This window comes from Aulonocara stuartgranti, assembly GCF_965226115.1.
Source record: "Aulonocara stuartgranti genome assembly, chromosome: 7".
In the NCBI taxonomy this organism is placed as follows: domain Eukaryota; kingdom Metazoa; phylum Chordata; class Actinopteri; order Cichliformes; family Cichlidae; genus Aulonocara; species Aulonocara stuartgranti.
In genome coordinates this window covers 14,000,626-14,019,756 of record NC_138945.1, presented here as the reverse complement: position 1 = coordinate 14,019,756, position 19,131 = coordinate 14,000,626, and the positions used below count along the sequence as shown (strand labels likewise).

Here is a 19,131-nt window from a genome sequence, read left to right as displayed (position 1 = left end):
TTACTTTCTGTGTATTTATACACCACTTTACATATAATCATTAGTTACAGCCAATCTCTGGTGGACTTCCACAGCATGCCTTTTGCCTTGTCTCTCTCTCTGCTCTCTTCTCTTTCAACACACTCCAAACCAGTTGTAGTGGATGGCTGCCCCTGTACCCTCTGGCACGTTCTTCCTGTTAAAAAGGAGTTTTTCCTTTCCACTGTTTCCAAGTGTTTGTTCTTAGGGATTAATTTGACTGTCTGGGTTTTCTTTTTATTACTTTTTAAATGCTATGTAAATAAAATTGAATTGAGCTGACATTTTTATCAAACCAGTCAAAAGTATGTGTAAAGTTTAAGTAAAATATAACTAAAATATATAGCCTAACTAAATAATGTTGAATAATAGTAATAGTAATAAAATAGATACAACACCAGAGGCCAAGTTATATACAAGTGGTATCAGTTAAAAACTAAATATCTATATTCAACATCAGTCAAAAAGTATATAAGTATATGCAAAATACATAAAGAAATGTCTGATGTATCGACTTTTGTACAAGAAAAAGTTAGCACCTTAAGAGCTCAATGACTATCAATTTGACCTCATGTCCCTTATGATGAATGTACTGGAGAGACTACGCTGGCCTACCTAAGACCTTAGGCGAAAACATCTCTTGACACTCTGTAGTATGCAAGCAGCTCAAATCTGGGATTGAATCATGCAGTACTCTCCCTGGTGAAGACATTTTACTCCCATCTTGGCAGTAAAAACTGCAGGTTGAAGTCTATCTTGTCTGTTTTTCTGAAGTGCATTTCATGTGTTTTACCACTCTTATAGTAAGAGAAACTACAGGACATGTAAGTAAACATGTCCACCATCTTATTATTTATTGACTACCTTGACAGTGGTACGTGAGACTGGGCACTTAGTGAGGCTACTGGGTAGTGCTCTGTCAGATTTCGGTAAATATCCAGCACACGAGCTCCAAGGCTGACTGTGTTGTTTGTTTTTTTATTAACTAATAATAGTTTTTATTTTCAAAAAAATATTTTGTAAAAAAAGAAGAAGAAGAAAAAAAAGCATTAAATAGTTTTGTAGAAACAGTCATAACTTTGATAATGCAATTGTGCTGTAGCTTTAAGTGTTACGTCAGTGTTTCGTATCGCATGGAGGGCGTGGCCGGCCTGTGAAATGTCAGGGAGGAATGGCGCTCGGCGCGGTATTTTGAACAATCGTCTTTTCCTTTCCTCCCTTTTATCTGGAAACGCTGCTTAGCTTAAAAAATTGGGGTAAGCATGACTATGCAATGGCCCTTTCTAGGATTTAACACACCATATTCAACATAAAGACTCACATTAAAGAATGTATTCAATGTTGAGATATAATGTTGTGCTAGCTAGCTCGGGTTAGCAAGCTCTGCAAGTTTGCTAGTACAGTTGTTCTGCCCGCTGGGCTGTCTAGATGAGACTGCTGTTGCTGTCTTTGATGATAACGATATTTAAGGATACACTCTGGTGAAAAAGCAGCATAATATTCCCAGGATTTGGTTTGGCAGAGTATTTTCAGCGCTGAAGGAAAGTTTCTCGTGCACAAAACTGGGACTTTAATAACATGGTGTAAATATCATGTGAGCCGGCCGCTAAGTTTACTTACTGCAACGGCAAATGAAAAGTAAAAGCTAAGTTAGCTGCACATCGAGTTGTTTTGACATACTGGCGAAACGTCTAAAGGATCATAGATATTTTTATATGTATGTAAAATATTAGAAGGCATAAGTCAGCAGTTGCATTTGCTGTTTGTTGGTTTCATATTACTTTAGCTGTTGACCCCGTAACATTCTTGGAATTTACGCTTTTCTGGTACTATAACTCAGTCAAAATATGACTTTCTTGAGGTTAAACTAAAACATCACTTTGAACTGGTTAGGCCACGCTAACTCCAGCCCTAAAACACAGACTGTAAATGCTGTTAAGGAGATCTATAATAGCAATCGCAATAATTGCATTGTGGAATTAAAATGATGTATTTCCTCCTATGTCAAGTGACAGGAGAAATTATTGAAAGCAAGCATTGTTTACGTTGTCAGAGTCTGCAGAGTTTTGTTGTTGTTATTTGTGGGTTGTTTTTTTTTTATTCGCTAGCAGCACCCTGTTAACATCAAGTCTTATCTTGATTGTTTAGTTATGCTTGTTTTGCAGTGAACTGTCAGTGTAAGTGTCTCTGCTTGTTACCAATATTTATAAACGCTTCCCCTCAGCATAGCTTAGCGTTAGCCGGGCAGCTAACTAAGCTGATGACGAGGTAAAAATGGCGGATCTTTCGAAATCCAACCCCGGCCTGAAATAGTAACGCAGCCAGCAAAACAGCTTGTCGCTTTTTTTTTCTCGCTCTTTGCCCCAGTCAGGACCACTTCTGGGCATTTTTAAAATAAACGAGTGCAACTCAGCACAGTTTTCTTTTGATGGCTTTCACCTGGGGACGTGAAGAGATTCAGCTCAGTCAGCTCTGCGTGTGAATGTGGTATGGAGTGGGTAGGGTTCATATGTGCGTTTCGGTGGCTTAATGTTGAGTAGAGTGCAGCAGGACAAAGATACGGCAGAGATGATCGTTGCGGCCTAGCATCAGCTGTCTGCTTCAGTCAAAATCAGCACAAGTCAAACGTTACTCATTCCCACCTCCTTATTTATTACATCTCACGTAATTACTGAAGTCATTTACAGGTAAAGTTATGACAATCTGGCACTTCTACTGCACCTACATGGCTAGCTCGCTAGCTTGAACTATCTTGCTCTATATTCTCAGCACAGCTTTTAGCTGTCTGTCTGTATTATAATCCAGTTATGTATATTGTATAAATGAGTAGAGGAATACATTTTTTTAATGAATTGCAAACACTGACTGCAATTAAATGCAACAGCTCTCTAAAACGATGAATGTATATCCTCAGAATTTTAAAATTGTATTATCTTTGTCTGTCTCTCCCTGTTCATGGTGTATCTAGTGCAGTAAATGTAAGCTTCTAGGTCTTTCAAATAATATAAAAGTGATCAAATACAACAGAAAACCCTCCTGCCTAATATAATAGCCAGAAAAACAGATTTGACCTGCTGGAGTTTGAACATGTGTGCCTGTATTATAAGTTAAACTGACAGTGGTGTTAATGTAGTGGCTTACTAGTGTTTGTGATGTATTTTGCAATGACAATTAAATTGTATTGGTTTTTCAGGATTAACAGAAAGCTGAGAGTTTGCAAGCATGGATGTAGTGTCACCAGAGCTCAACAGCCTCCTCCCAGATGAGATCATGGATACTGAGGATATAGAGGATGTTCCTCACTCTCAACCTGGCACCACTGCAGTCCACTCAGAGCCCAGTGATGATGCATCGGTCCCAATGGAAACTGATACACCCGTGGCTTCAGAGAACGTGAGCCTCTGTTCAGATGCCGTTTTAACCGAACCCACTAAGGCTATGACCACCTCCACGGCCACAGACTCCATGCTTAGTGCCAGCCCCAGAAGTCCGCCTCCTGTCTCAAATTCCAGCACATCGTCTCCTCTTCTTACCATCAAACCAGCCTTGGCTACTTCGACAACCACAACCAAAACCACAGACAGTGTTACTGGAACTAGTGTGACTACAAGTGGATTACAGAAGCTCACAACTCCATTTACAATCTCTCCTGCAAATCGCCAGATTATTCTCAATAAGGTGGCTTCTCAAGCCTCAGAAGCAGCAAAGTCTGCAGGTAATCCACCCCAGGTCATCAAGCAGGATGGACAGAAACTTTTGGTTACAGCTATAGGAAAATCGGGGCAGCCTATAGTGCTTCAGTTACCCCACACAGGCAGCAAGCCTGGCATTTCACAGACTGCCGGAGACACCAAGTCTCAAGCGCCGCAGTTTAAAGTGGTGACTATAGGTGGGAGGTCAGACCTGAAGCCAGTGGTGGGCAACCAGGTGACCACATTACAGACCCAGCAGCTGAAGACTGTCCAGGTAACAATAACCTTTTGTATTATTAATACATTTTTACAAAAATATTGCTTGTCATGTTCCACATGTTACTGTTAAATTAAACATAATTACTACTGTAAATGATTGCCTCAATATTAATTGAACATACTGTGTACAAAGTTTTTCAAGTTATTAGATAAGATCTGCTTTGACCTTGATCTAGGCTGCCAGTAAATGTAAGCTAACAACAGTGTACTGACTAAGTACAGTTTGGTGTTTCAGAGAAGATGGAGTGGGACTGTGTCTCAGTAACCACTAGAACCACTAGGAATCTAGTGTGGAACTATAACGCGCAGAGCTCAATTAAATGTTATTTATTTTTCCAGTCACCTCAAGGGACTTTCTATTGCAAGTTAAAGGCTTCTACAGCATTAGTGAGAGAATCCTGATGACATGATGATCACTTAGCACATGACAATGGTAAAGTAGAAAGTCTTTTTCTGAATAGAAAGAACCTGCTGGTAGAACCAGGCTCATGGAAAGCCTAATATGGGCTTTGACTGGTTGGGAGATGAAGGGAAGAGAAGATAAAAAAAAAAAAAAAAAAAAAAGAAGCATAGAGAGAGAACCACTTTGGTGAAGATTAAGAGGTTCATCCATGTAGTTTGAATGTGGAATGTAAAGATTCCTTGGTGTTTAGATTTGTAATTTCAGGGTATTTTTTGTTAGGATCTGGTTAAAACCTCTTGGCAGGGGGTGGGAGTTGTCTGACTCATAAAGTACAGACGTAACAGGTTTACATTACAGGTTACAAACAAATTGGTAAATCTCCCCATTCAACTGTTCTTCGCCTGTCTGGACGTTGTTTAAATGAGCAGTTCTCATATTTGGATTAAAAATTGTTACGAGTGACTGTTTCACTCTGTGTATAAGGGGTAGAGCAAGCATATACACTCGGGCATGTTTGTTTGGGAGTTTTTATCCTCTTAAATAATTAAAAAATTTGTAGGGAAACAAGCACACTCACACTCAGGGTTTAGATGAACATTATTAGTGCGCTATTTATTTAAGAACTGAAGTCAGATCATCTTAACAAGCATAAAAATAATATTTTTGTCTAAAATCATAGTTCAGAAGAGAAGGAAATGTATATCCTCTTTTTATCCTACATGTAGGAGAATGATTGCAATAATTTACCCCCAGTAAGATATTCAGATTTAAATATGTTTTTTTTTTTTAAAAAGCCACCGATGTTGCTGTGAAATGAATACCTCAGCTGGCCTGTCTGGCTGCATAAAGTCATGTTGCAGAAGTGCTGACATTGTGTGTACATTGGAAAAAAAAAAGTGTCATAATTTCACAGTTGCTATATCAGAGCACTGACAAAGAATTGTCTTAATACTGCACATTGACCAGCTCAGTATGTAATCTTACAATATCACTGATGACCTTTTTCCCTACGAATATAAATTCAGTTATCACCCTCATAAATCCAGTATCAATTAAGTTGTACAACTAGAGCTCAGGTATCAACATCAGTATCAGTAAATGAAAATGCAACAGAACTGACCAAGCTAGGACACGCCAGTAGTCGTCATCTGCAGAAAGAGGCAATGTTTGGATATTGAATGAATACGTTTAAACATTTCTGGCTAATTGTCTTTTCAGATTGCCAAGAAGACACCAGCATCCTCAGCTGCACCGATCAAGTTTATCATCACAAAAACTGTTAACAGCAAAGGTATAAGTGCCCAGACATCAATGCCTCCTGTGATCACAGGTAAGTCTAAGTAATAACTTTTTGAGGCTATTTTGTTGTTTCAGTTTTTAAATAATTATCAAACCACATAGTTTATTGCTGTTTGTTTTCTAATTATGTTGTAATTAGCTTTGTCATTAAACCTTGCACTGTCTGTTCATAGGACGGGTTCTGACCCAGAGTTCACCAGTGATGCCCCCGAGGACCATTACTCTCTCTGAGCCCCACAACACTAATTTACAAAGTATCCCTGGCAAAAAGATTGCCATTTCCCCTCTCAAGACTCCCAGCAAGGTGATATTATATTTTTCTATATTTACTTTAACTGAATATGATCAAGTGGCTAGAGACTAAAACTAATAAGTCTATAGTTTAATTGTCACATAATTACAACCTGTTACTGCAGGTAAAGCACGAGTGTAATAAATCACCTCGAAACCCCCTGCAATGTTTACTCAAAAATGTTTGGAATCACAATGATATAATAATGGTACTTTGATCAGAGAAGGATGTTTGCTAGCCATTCTTCTTTAAGGGCTTATCTGTTTACCCTCAGTTCAATTGAGAACCAAAGACCTTAGTGTAAAACACTTTTCAAAATATTAAAACATTTAATAACACTCTGAAAACACATCAGATCTTAACTGGAAAAAAAATCATGCTGAAGACCCACTGTCAGACCAGGTAGAGAGTATTTTGTATGGGCCCCTACATGCTTGCATTCATGACTGACAACATTGAGGAATTAACCATAATGAGACGATAGATGGTATACTGGTTGATATCATCTTAGATGTGAACCAGTGCATCACTGAGCTCCTGGAAAGGAGGCAACATCGGATGGACAGAAACGTGATGTCCCAGAGATGCTCTGTTGATTTCAGGCGAGGATGGGGTCTAGTTAATGGTATCAGGGTATTGTCTGACAGTGGGTCTGGGGATTTTCTCCCAGTATGTAGTCACACTCAGGGTGTGATGCCTAGCCTGTAGAGGTTTGTGCGTCCCTCCATTCCTTCTCAGACCATCACTGGGCCACTACCAAACTATGCTGAATGATGTTATTGGCAGCACAATGTTCTCCATGGCTTCTCCAGACCCTTTCACATCTGTCACATGAGCTCAGGGTGTTCTCACCTGTGAAAAGCACAGGATGCCAGTGCTGGACCTGCCAATTCTGGTATTCTATGGCAGTCGGGCTTCATGATGCCAGGCAGAGAGCACAGAGGCAGAGTAACTGCCTGTCAGTGGCCTCCATCCAATTTGGTTGCACATGTGACCTAATTTCTCAATGGTGCAACTTAAAAAAAATCATAGGTCACACCGGTATGACCAGCCGTTTGAGTGGGGGGGGGGAGTCTTTGCAACTCTGAAAGCCTTCGTGTGGTCAACAACAGACATGTTATGCCCATATCGTGGTCTAAACCAATTAGAGAGAGAGATACTCAGTTAGAGGCGGGACCTCTCTGATTGGCCGTGGTCCAGATATTCCTGTAGGCCTACGTTTGAAAGTGCAGGCAGATAGAGAGAGAGAGAGAGAGGTGCGTAGCCTAGGCCTGATAGTGGATGTAGCTGTGGGTAATGAGAAAAGATAAAAAGATAACTTTTTTGTTAAGTTAAGGCCTGATCTGTTGAAATTCATAGCCAGTGCTCTGACAACCTCTCAGGTTACGTCTAACACTGGTCCAGAGACGGCATCGACCTCTGAGCCAGAGCACACTGAAAGTAAAAGGGGGAAAGTGCATACATTTCGAAGAGAGTGGCTTGACCAGTTTTCCTGGCTAAGATACAGTAAAGCTGCCAACATTATGCACTGCATTTACTGTCGTGCGTGTAGAAAGACCATGCCCGGCAATACTGCATTTGTGACTGGTGCAAATACATTTCGAATTGAAACGCTGAAAAAGCACAGTGTATCTAGAAAACACATTATATGACACAATATAAATGCACTGCCCAAGTGTCCCCTCTCTCCACTGCCTTTCAGCAGCAGGCAGCAGCAAACAGGTCATCAGAGGAGGCCAAATGATGATTAAGTTTAACAGTGCCTACAATATTGCAAAGAAGAATTTCCATTCTCTAAGTTGAAGTCCGAAATAATTCTTCACAAGAAAAATGGCTTGAACGTCAACTCCACATACAGTAATGATGTCACGTGCGCCCAGTTTTTGTGAACCTAACTTTTGTGCTGATGCACAGGCGCACCAATGCAACCATGGCGAAAAGTTAGTCTAGAGCCCTGGGGTATTATCGTCACCCTACTGGGCAGGGGGGTGGCATGGACACCTACATTTGTGAATGGGATAACGTAGACACTTCAAGTTAATACTATAGGTGTATGTACTAAAAATCTCAGAAGAGTTCAAATCTCAGTGACTTTGACCTTAAGGTCAAAGGTGAAGTTTTATGAAAATCTTGTGACTGCGTAAACTGGAGAATAAAATTACGTAGAATTTTGAAATTGATCCCATAGGTGTGTCTGCTAGGAAGCTGAGAGGTAGCGTTGGTGGTTGGGCCGATACTGTTGTTTAAAATAACAATTTGATTGTCTTTGTTTTTTGGAAATGTAGTTATTAAAAATGCAGTAGATGTATTCACACTCTTTGAATATTTAGACAGCCCACAACGGATTGATGTGTCACAGTACATAAACATCAGCCTCTGGCACTAGTAATCATCATCGTATTTGCAGACAGGAGTTTATATTATATTATATTATATTATATTATATTATATTATATTATATTATATTATATTTAGTGCTGTCAGTGTTAATCTCGTTAAAATGACGAGTTATCGCGAATCGCCCTGTGCGTGGGGCTGGACGGCGTTAACGAGCTAACCGTGCTCACGCATTGATGCTGTGTAGCCCCACGCACAGAGCGATTCATGAGATTAACACTGACAGCACTAATTATATTAGATATTTCTTTCACTCCTACTAATTAATGAATATGTATACATAGTGTTTGCAATTGACTTGTTATAGAATGTTGGTTTATGTGACATTCCTGTTACCATACGTAATGGCAGCTATATTGCCATCCAACTCGGGTCTTTGTTTAATCAGGTGAAATTTTCACAGCTCATGCCGCTTGTCTGTTCCTGCCAGGTGACTGTGGTGTCTGTGGCTTCCCCGACCTCCGGTGCTTCTCAGAAGTCTGTAGCACTGCCTGTGAATGTAGCACTTGGCCAGCAGATCCTGACAGTCCAGCAGTCAACATCTGTATCTCCAGTCAAGGTGGCCACTAGCCAATCAACAACGCAGGTAACATGAAAGCACAGAACAGTCAGTTGTAGTTGATACCATTTGATCTGAGGGGAGAAAAGGAATTAAAAAACAAAACAAAAACGTATTCACCTTGTTTGTGCATAAGTGTCATTTCAGCTCCGTATGAGAGTCAAGGAGTTGCAGCATACTGCTGTGATGTGCAGTCATGCTATTTTCCTCCTCTCTTCTTTCTTGCTCTTGAGTGCACCTCATTTTACTGCTACACACAAACAGGCCGCATTTAGGATTGAGCTGACAGGAAGCAGGTGAAGACGGAGACAACTCACTGTTACTGCAAGTGCAGTTTTACAAAAACAGAACAAAACCTCCCAAACTTCCAAATAAGCATTACACTGATGAATGAAAACAAACATGGAGCAAACATGCAGTTAAAAGCTGTGGAAAGATAAAAATAGAGTGAAATGGCTTCTTCTGTGCTATGTTAGCTCTTGAAATAATAATTGCTGCTGTGTAGTGAACACAGAAAGGAAGTGAATAGATTTAATCACTTATATCCGATCCAACCTTTTTGGGTCAAAATGGAGGAAATCCGTTCCAAATATCAGATTGATACATCTGCAGTTGGTGGGATTGTTGTTTATAGTCTGACACAGTTTGTAGTAAACAGACTGCTCATTACTCAAAATGACTGGCTCAGTTGTGCACTGCATGCTTTGATTTAAAAAAAAAAATTTTCTCTCAAATTTGTACCATTATGGAAATATTTCACTTTTTCTGGTAATAAAGTTCCATCTGTGAATCTCCACCTTATCGTGGTAGAGCAGCGGTCCCCAACCTTTTTTGCGCCACGGACCGGTTTATGCCCGACAATATTTTCACTGACCGGCCTTTAAGGTGTCGCGGATAAATACAACAAAATAGAACTAGTACCGGTACCGAAAAAAAGATTTATTCATAACACATGTGAAAAGACCCAGGAAAACCGAGTTAACGATAAAAACGATAACAAAATAACGCTGAAAACTGATTAAAAACCCTGAAAACCATACATTTCACACCTGAGCCTCAACTCTCGCGGCCCGGTACCAAACGACTCACGGACCGGTACCTGTCCGAGGCCCGGGGGTTGGGAACCGGTGTGGTAGAGGATTCGCGTGGCCCAGGGATCCCAGCAGCTATGTTATTGGGTGGTCTTTCGCCCCCTGGCAGGATCTCCCAAGGCAAATTGGTCCTGGGTGAGGGACCAGACAACGGGCAATTCAAAAACCCCTATGAGTGAAACTGAGGAGGGTGCCCGAGGGCGAGCGCCTGTACATTGGAGTCCGGTTTTTCCCACTGCAATTTCTAGAGAAACTGAATTTTCTTCTTTGTATATAAAACAATAAGTTGTGCAGTTGTTTTTGTTCAGCTGTCTGCATTGCTAAAGCCATGGCCATCTGATGCAGAAAAGGCAGGACAGACCGTGTCATGTTTATCTCAGTGCACTATGTGGGGCACCAATGATGATGATGACTTACTTCGCATGTAAATTTTACCTCCATAGCAATATACATTTTTGCCAGAAATAAAATGGTTGTGTAAGATTGTTTCCAAGCAGATAGAAAGATAATTAATACTCAAAACAATTAAATGTTTTCATGTGACCACCTGCCCCAACTATGATATAAGATTGTTTTTATGCATTTTACATGTATAACAATAGATCAGCATTTGGGGAGCTTAATCCTGGCCTGCAAAAAAGAAACTGAAGTGCACTTTGAAGATTGTATTGCCAGTAAAACGGGCAGCTCTTAACAAACTGTTTTCAGGATGAGGTTCTTTAGGTTTTGTTGTTGTTGTTGTTTGTTTTGTTTTGTTTTTAAATTTTCTCTTCTATTACTGGCTTCAGTCTGTTTCTCCGTTTGATGTGAATGTTTTCAGAACATTAAACCTGTGGCTGTTGGAGGAGTGGGAGGTTCCCAGTTTAAAACAATCATACCCCTGGCCACCCAGCCCAACGTGCAGCAGATCCAGGTGCCTGGCAGCAGGTTCCACTACGTTCGCCTCGTCACAGCAACGACAGCGAGCAGCACAGGACAGCCCAGTGGTCCCAGTACCAGCTCTATACAGACAGGTGACCTATGAACTTGTTTTGTTTCCTCTGCTAACAAATACAGGCAGCACTTAGTAATTGCGCTGTACCAACTCGTGATGGTGCTTATCCCACAGCTAAACCTATGGTGGTCAGTACAGCAGCGGTCAGGATGTCTGTCCCAGTTGTCCCAGCACAGACCATGAAACAGGTAACCTGGGTATCCAAGTTCATTCAAAGAGAACTTTCTCTGAAATGTCCCTTGAGCTGCATTCATGGTTTTTATTCCCCGTAGGTGGCACCTAAGCCCTTAACATCAGGACCACAAGTAGTAACCACCACTCAGACTCAGCAACGTTTGATCATGCCTGCGACTCCACTACCCCAAATCCAGCCCAACTTCACCAACCTCCCTCCAGGCACCGTCCTGACACCAGCTCCAGGAGGAGGGAATGTGGGTTACGCGGTTGTGCCAGCACAATATGTCACACAGGTTAGCGAATTATCTTTGTGTGCTTTTTGGTTTGACGGGTTTTTTTTTAATTTTTTTGTTTTTTATAATTCAAGTATTTATTAGATTTTGCATTTTATAACAGCAAATACAGAGATGCAGCAACCAAAAGCAAGAAGCAAACAAACAAAAACAAACAAACAAATTTTTTTTTTTTTAAATAAATAAATAAAAACAAAAAAACCCCACAACAAAACAAAACAAGTGAGGTTTTAACATATGTTGTATTAAGCTCAAATGTCCAAGTCAGGTAGACATGTAGGTGCAAAAATTGTCCCACTGTTCCAGCGCAGCTTCCGTCACATGATGTATTTTTCCCAGCATCTTTTTGCATGCAACATTCCCAATCATTCTGTCTTTCCACATTTTAAGCGTTGGAGTATGGGAGTCCTTCCAGTGTTCCAAAATGACACGGGTACATGTTACCAATGCAGTACTTAACACTCTAAACTGGTGTTTATTTAATTGCAGCACCTCTCCTTTGTCTCCTAGTAAACATAATTTAGGTGATCTGGGTAGGTTACAAAGTGTCCACCCCTGCAAATAATTCAGTACAGTGTTCCAAACTGGAAAAACCAGCGGGCATTCCCAGAGTACATGTATCAGAGTACCTTTGGCTTGTTGGCATTTCCAACACAAGTCATCTCTACCAATCCCCATTCTATACAGCCTTGAAGGAGTATAATAGTATCTGTTAAGAATTTTGTATTGAATAAATTTCCCCCTGGCTTCCCTAATGTATAATCCATTGTTCGACAATATAGAATCCCATGTACCTTCATCCATTGTACGCCCTGGTTTGAAGGGTTTTTTTTGTTTTGTTTTGGGTTTTGTTTTTTTGTTTTTTGTTTTTAAAAGATTGATTTCCTTTTCCTGAGTGAGTTTCAATATCGTGTTTCTGCTTTTCTCATAGATCCAGCAGCCACCATTTGTGACACTTGCCAGCAGCTCTAGTTTTTCTGCATCCACTGGTATCCAGACTCAGGCCAGATTGCCTCTTAATGGGTAAGAAATGGTAGAAGCCATCTTACTATGACTTTTGTTTTTATATATATTGCATTGAAAGACCAACTAAATGATATCTGTTCTATTTAAAAAGATGTTTACCAAAATATTAAAGTGATTTTCTTCATTTGTTCTCGTGACTGTCTATAGTTTAATCTAATTAATGTTCATTGGTTCAGTTTGTCAGCAGCAGAAACAACCTCAAGACCAAGAAAACCATGTAACTGTACCAAGTCACAGTGCCTCAAACTGTAAGTGTAACGGTCACTGATAATGTTTATCCATTGGATAAATCTGTCCAGGTGTAGCTCAATAATTAATACATGTTTGTATACAAACTATATGTTTGTAATTTCAGCTGAATATTTTGTAAAGTCATCTGTGACATTATATTTTAGCTTTTTGTCTCTGAGTCAGAAAGAAGAAACCAAGTTCCTGTTTACGCTCCATAAATATTGATGCATATTTTTAATATTGTAAATATTTTTTTGCTCATCTGGCAGAGGGACAAGTCTCTTTCTTAAAAAACATTAAGACAAAAGTTCAGTGGACTTGAGCTTAATTTGATTTGTTGGTCAAAGTAGGGCTGGGTTTTTATTAATGAACCTGTAGAAGGATTATCAGTTGCCTGCAGCTGCCTTTGTCTCCAGATTGCTCAGGTTCTCTAACCTGGTATGCTTTCAGTATTTGTGACAGTTGGCTTTCTGCGTTGGCTCTCTCTTGTCTGCTTCCAGCTGCTGTGTAGGTCTCCTGAGGCTCACAAGCCCACTGCCACTTGCGGCTAGCTGTGTCCTTACCTGCACCCACAGCCGTCTTACAGTGGAGGCCAAAGGCTGGCAGGGAATCACGTGTGCCCTTGCAAAATGAGATTTATGGTCATAAACACCCCATGGTGTTTTTAACCCTCATTGTATTTAAAGTTCAATAAAATCTCAGTTCAGTGACTTTATTATGTTTACTTTAAGGAATAATCATTGTTAATAATATAGATAACAGTAATCAGTATTATTATGTTTGCACTAATCTAGCAGCTTGCAGTCATATTAATCTCATACAAATGCCTGGGTAAAACTCTAAATTCATGACCTTTATTTCCAGGAGGTCAAAGAACAACTTTGCTATGAAATCGCCATGGTAAATGATAAATGGACTGGTATTTATGGTTTTTATAAGTGCTTTATACAACATGCCTAATTCACCCTTTCACACAAGCACTTCTTTCTACACCTAAGTGCTCTCTGATGTGTTTCTTATTAACACTTGGAGCATAACTTGGGGTTCAGTATCTTGCCTAAGGATACTTTGGCATGCAGACTGGAGCAGCAAGAGATTTAACAAACAAACTTCCAATTAGCTGACCTGCTTAGCTGGTAATGGCTAGTTTAAAAAAAATCCTAATACAGTATTATTTTGCGGTGGAAACCATTTTTCCTTTTTATCAGAGTTTAGGAAGCACTGAGAGACTTAATGTTGCTGAATCAAATTACAGTTGACATGGTTTTATTAAATGGTGGGTTTTTTTGTTTGCCTTCCTATAGCTACTGTGACTGTTTTGCAAATGGAGAGTTCTGCAATAACTGTAACTGCAATAACTGCTTCAATAACCTGGAACATGAAACTGAACGTCTCAAAGCTATAAAGGTGAGGCAGAAGTCCACTTTCTGAATTCTGTTTTTGGGCTGAACTGCATCCTGTTTGACTCATAAATTGCTGCACAAACATGTTTTCACAGACTTGTCTGGACCGAAACCCAGAGGCCTTTAAACCTAAAATTGGTAAAGGCAAGGAGGGAGAGTCGGACCGTCGACACAGCAAGGGCTGCAACTGCAAACGCTCAGGCTGCCTGAAGAACTACTGCGAGTGCTACGAGGTAAGCTCTCCAGTTTTCTTTTTTTACAGATGGCGTCACCTCCATTCATTCGTCTCTTATTGGCATTTATTTCCTTCATTTTTGTTTCTCTTCACAGGCGAAGATCATGTGTTCGTCCATTTGTAAATGCATCGGCTGCAAAAACTTTGAGGAGAGCCCGGAGAGGAAGACGCTAATGCATTTGGCAGATGCAGCAGAAGTGAGAGTTCAGCAGCAAACGGCAGCCAAGACCAAACTATCCTCACAGATCTCAGATTTGCTCATGCGGACGACGCCTGTGATTTCAAGTGGAAGTGGCAGGTACCTGAAACACAGTTCACACATTTTTCAACATAAAATCAAATCTGCAAAGAGCTTCTTTTACAGTAAGCATATGATATGTACTTTTGTAGAATCTTTAGCTTTAGCTAAAGTGTTGCACAAGTAAGGGCTGCAGGAGATTGACTGACAGATTGATACAGCATCTGCAGTGATGCGGACACAGTACCGCAAGAATTAGAAATGATCTTCCAGTGAAGGGTGGCTGGACACTCCTTTAGAGAGAGGGTGAGGAGCTCAGTCATTTGGGAGGGACTGGAGTTGCATCTTTTGATGGCTTAAGAAGGCCTTTATGTCACCCTGAAAGAGGTGTCCAGGAAGAGGGAGGTTTGGGTGAATCTGGATCCTGATACTCAGGAGAGATGAGTGAATAAAGCACTTATCTTTTATTTTATTTCAACAATAATGGCTACATCCCAGATACATTGTAAGGAAGTCTTCTTTTCTTGCAAGGACCAACTAATGTCTAGGCATGCACCCTGGGCACCAAACCAATACCAGTGTTAAATTAATAAGCTGTATAGAAGAAGACACTCAGAATCTCTGTCATCTGCAATGCAACATCAAATTTGACCTAAACTACCTAAACTTTAAAACTTTAAGTAGAGACGTACGCGCTTTCAGAAACGGTGCAAAATGTGTGTGTTTCCTGTACAAGCTGCAGGAGTTGTCAGCACATCTATATGAAGCTATGGAGGGGGTCATTAAAACTCACTTGTGTCTGATTGACATGGAGTCTCCACGATCCATCTGCTTACTACTGCTGAGACCAGATAATGATGGCTTTGTTGTCAATACTCAGACTTTTATTTTGCTTTTCCCCCAGGCTCCCGTATACGTTTGTAACAAAGGAAGTGCTTGAAGCAACATGCGAGTGTCTGCTGGAGCAGGCCAAAAAAGCAGAACAGACTCACCAGCCTCAAGTTGAGGCAGAGAGGATGATTCTGGAGGAGTTTGGACACTGCCTCATGAGGATAATCAGCTCGGCAGGGAAAGCCAAATCAGACTGTGCCTCCATCAACTGCTAGGCCGAGGCCTGTAAAGGCTCTCCACCCTTAACCCTCCTACCAGCTGTGGAGGCTAAGAGAATGGATTACTTTTTGCACTCTGTCCTAGACCCCAGGGTTTCTGGCCTGCAGGGAAACAGGTTGTCTCCTTCATCAAAAGGCAGAACAATGAACTGAAGGCAGGCAGATCCCACCCCCACCCCCCTGCCTTAGCCAAGCTGAGGCCAGCTGGAATAATAAAAAACATGGAGCAGTTGTTTGCACTGTTCACCTATGCTAACAGAAGGAGAAATGGACTGACTTTGAAGACGTTACCATACTTGTCCACCTGAGTGTGATGCACACAAATGACTGAACAGGAATACAAATGTTCTTTCACTTGATTTTTTTTTTCTCTCCCCCCCCCCCCCCCCCCCAAATTTCCCTTCCAAACCTCTATCAAATGTTTCCTTCACATTTGCTCTTCCATTTCACTCTGGGGTTTTTTAGGTTTGTTTTGAGGTTTAAAAAAATGCCTGTAATTTTATGTAATCCGTATATTTGTGCTTTCAGTAGACAAAAAAAGAATATGTATCTTTTGATATTTATTTTCACAGGTATTTGTAATCATTGTCAGCGCTAATATTGTGTGGCTTCAAATGCTACAACATGTTAATTATTAACCAAGGCTAGGCTAAATTGTTTTAATGAGAAATAAGTAGATGCAATCTTTGGTTTTATCCTAAATCCAAATGTAAGATGAATACACACACACACACACACACACACACACACACACACACACACACACACACACACACACACAGTACAGTACAGAATAGTTGTAACTTGGTTACACTGACAGAGGTTCACATTTTTCCTGGTGCTGTTTTGTTTTCTTAGTTACATGCTTACTGTACATTAAAGACCAATTACACCCACGTGACTTGTTTAGTGTTCTTTCAGATATCTGGACACGATAGCCTGAGTGTTAGTGTTTTCCAGCCCTGTCCACACCTGTGTACCTTTAGACCCTCTGTCTCAGTTTTAGTCTGGCCTAAGCTATAAAGCTGAGACTTGTGAACAAGGGCTGGAAGAGCTGCTTGTTGTGCTTTTAAGTAAACAAATGTGGGCAAAGCTTCTTTTTATGTTTGTTTGTTTTTTTTTCTATTTAGGTTATAAACTTCAAACAGAAAAGTTATTCACGGAGTTCCACGGGAGCACTGTCCCAGTACTGTCAATGAAGCTAGATGACACAAATCAATTAAAATACAGGACACTCTGAGAAACAAGTGTTGTAAAACCCATTTAAAAAGCATTCAGCTGATCCAAAACACTATATCAAGTATGCTAACAGGAAAAGAGATCATATTTCTCTTATATTGTTTTCTCTTTCTTGTTCTGCCTTTGAGCACCATTACAGACCTGCTAGTTCTATTATTTTTCATTAGTTCTCTCATGTACACACTCATATACAGACATCATATATCTGTCAGCATACATTCAAGTAATCACTTCAGTCTGCTGAAGAAGGCTCATTAACCAAAGCATGCTACAGCATCTGCCAAACATGCTGGAGGTGGAAGCATTGCTATGGCAACTCTGTATACCTGCCATTGGAACTAAGTCACTGGTGTATATTGATTATGTGACTGCAGATAGAAGAATTCCTCACTCTCTGCTCAGACTCAGCCAAAACTGACCGGATGGAGTTTCACAGTGTAAATGGATAATTTCTTTGCAAAGAAATGGGCTGTCCTTCAAAGGATAGGTCAGTCGTCTGATCATGCAGGTTACTGAAGAAAAAGGGGAAGGCAGAGAGACGTTACTGTGTGCTGTGTTTTTTAAGAAAAAGAAAAGAAGAAATGTCAATTACTTCTAGACTTCAGGCAGTTGTTGACTGCAAAAGATCTTCATGCAACTAAAGAGTCCTTAAATTTGAAATGATGTCAATTTGTCCAATAACCTTTGAACATATAAAAATAGGCAACTTTGCATAGAAATATTTGTAATTCCTAAAAAGTTAGCAGAAAATTGTTTTACAAGTCACTGAATTAAAGCTAAAAGTCTTATTATTAGGTAGACATGGTACATGCAGGTGCGATTACTGAGATAAAACAGTGCAACGTGTCGGATGTGTGAGGCAGAAAGAAAGAAGGTTGAGTAGATTTTAACTGGGTCTATTACAAATATAAAGCAACGGGGGTTATCAAGTTGTATCTCTTTATGTTGATTTTCTGTACCACTTGGTGGCGACAGTCATTGGTGGTGGCAATCCACCACTTCGTTGTTTGACCGTCGAAGAAGAAGAACAGCAAGAAGAAGACACGCAAAGAAGAAAAAGAAGCCGAAGGAGAACCATGAGTGTTGGTGTTGGCGGTCAGTATCATGGCTGGGAAAATAAGGCTCTCAGAGAAAATTAGTTTCTGAAATGCGAATTGTTATATGTACCTTAAATTGCATTATCTACACCATTCCTCTAGGTTAAATGTGTAGACGGTTTGGGGAGTTAGCTCACTTCTGAACGTGATTTGAAACGAGGTGTGCCATTGAACGTTAGCCCAACTAACCCCTCTGCACGTGTGGAGAGAGACTAGGTTGCAAACTTTGCTGGTTTGGTGAAAAAGTAAAATGTTGATCAAGAGTCGCCGCCAGCAAAATAAGCCAACATTTTCTGAAATTGGAGTAAACGCGTAAAAAAAAAATCGGCGCACATCCCATAATTGTAATTCAATTTTTTTTTTTTGCAAAATACAACTGTACGATAATCGTATTTTGCAGGCAACTTATGTTCTGATTCGTGTGCTGGTTTATATAGAAACTAATTGATTTTGTTTTCACAGGTTAGCTGCAGAAAAGTTCCCTTGAAGTGAGCCACGTGTGGATGTGACTTGCATGTATGTATGTCTTCATGCCCAACAACATATTGTGAAATAAATATCCTTCCCAATGATTATACCAATCACTACCCATCTGACCCATTCATATGTCTGGGGAAGATTATACACACGCTTTCAAATGAGGGTGTTATCTTATATTTTCTTAACTAAAGTGCACCTCTACTGTTAAATTTAACAGTTTATTTTATTACTCCGATTGTTTTTACAGGGTTCAACTGCTGAAATGTTTCCCCGAGTTCAGGTGATGTATTGATATAGATGCATAATGACCTGACTGCTTTGCCTTCATGTTACTTTAAATTTGTTGTCAAATAAAATCAACTTGTCAAGAAAGTTTTGTTTTGTGACATTCATTGGCTGTTGCTACTTTTTTAGTACATATATTAAAACAATGCAGAAAAATACATTGCCTCTGATTCTCTTTACTGTTAGCATTGATAGAGTCAGACGGCTAATGTTATAGATAAACTATAGTTACTCTGGTTCTATAGTTATGATTTTGTCCTACTGCTTTATCGCTATTTGGTGCTAATTTGTTTT

General features: G+C 40.1%; 1 protein-coding gene and 1 long non-coding RNA gene across 3 annotated transcripts; both read left to right on the top strand.

The window, feature by feature from the left end:
- Window positions 1–1,130: 1,130 nt before the first annotated feature.
- On the top strand, window positions 1,131–16,632 carry lin54 (lin-54 DREAM MuvB core complex component). 2 transcript variants are annotated; one of them, XM_082542010.1, is made up of 14 exons: window positions 1,131–1,274; window positions 3,212–3,984; window positions 5,611–5,722; window positions 5,865–5,995; window positions 8,811–8,966; window positions 10,851–11,043; window positions 11,139–11,212; window positions 11,297–11,494; window positions 12,426–12,517; window positions 12,697–12,768; window positions 14,056–14,158; window positions 14,250–14,387; window positions 14,485–14,687; window positions 15,532–16,632. In XM_082542010.1, exons 2-14 carry the CDS (start codon window positions 3,241–3,243, stop codon window positions 15,731–15,733), a joined length of 2,418 nt encoding a protein of 805 aa, XP_082398136.1. In that variant the 5' UTR covers window positions 1,131–1,274; window positions 3,212–3,240; the 3' UTR covers window positions 15,734–16,632. The 2 variants fall into 2 exon arrangements, with proteins under 2 accessions (XP_082398136.1, XP_082398137.1); XM_082542011.1 differs by lacking the exon at window positions 1,131–1,274 and adding an exon at window positions 1,292–2,705.
- Window positions 16,633–17,997: 1,365 nt separating this feature from the next.
- Window positions 17,998–18,924, top strand: LOC309709713. Its single transcript, XR_014277581.1, has 3 exons — window positions 17,998–18,070; window positions 18,535–18,588; window positions 18,800–18,924. It is a non-coding gene; the product is annotated as an uncharacterized lncRNA (long non-coding RNA).
- The last annotated feature ends 207 nt before the right edge of the window (window positions 18,925–19,131 follow it).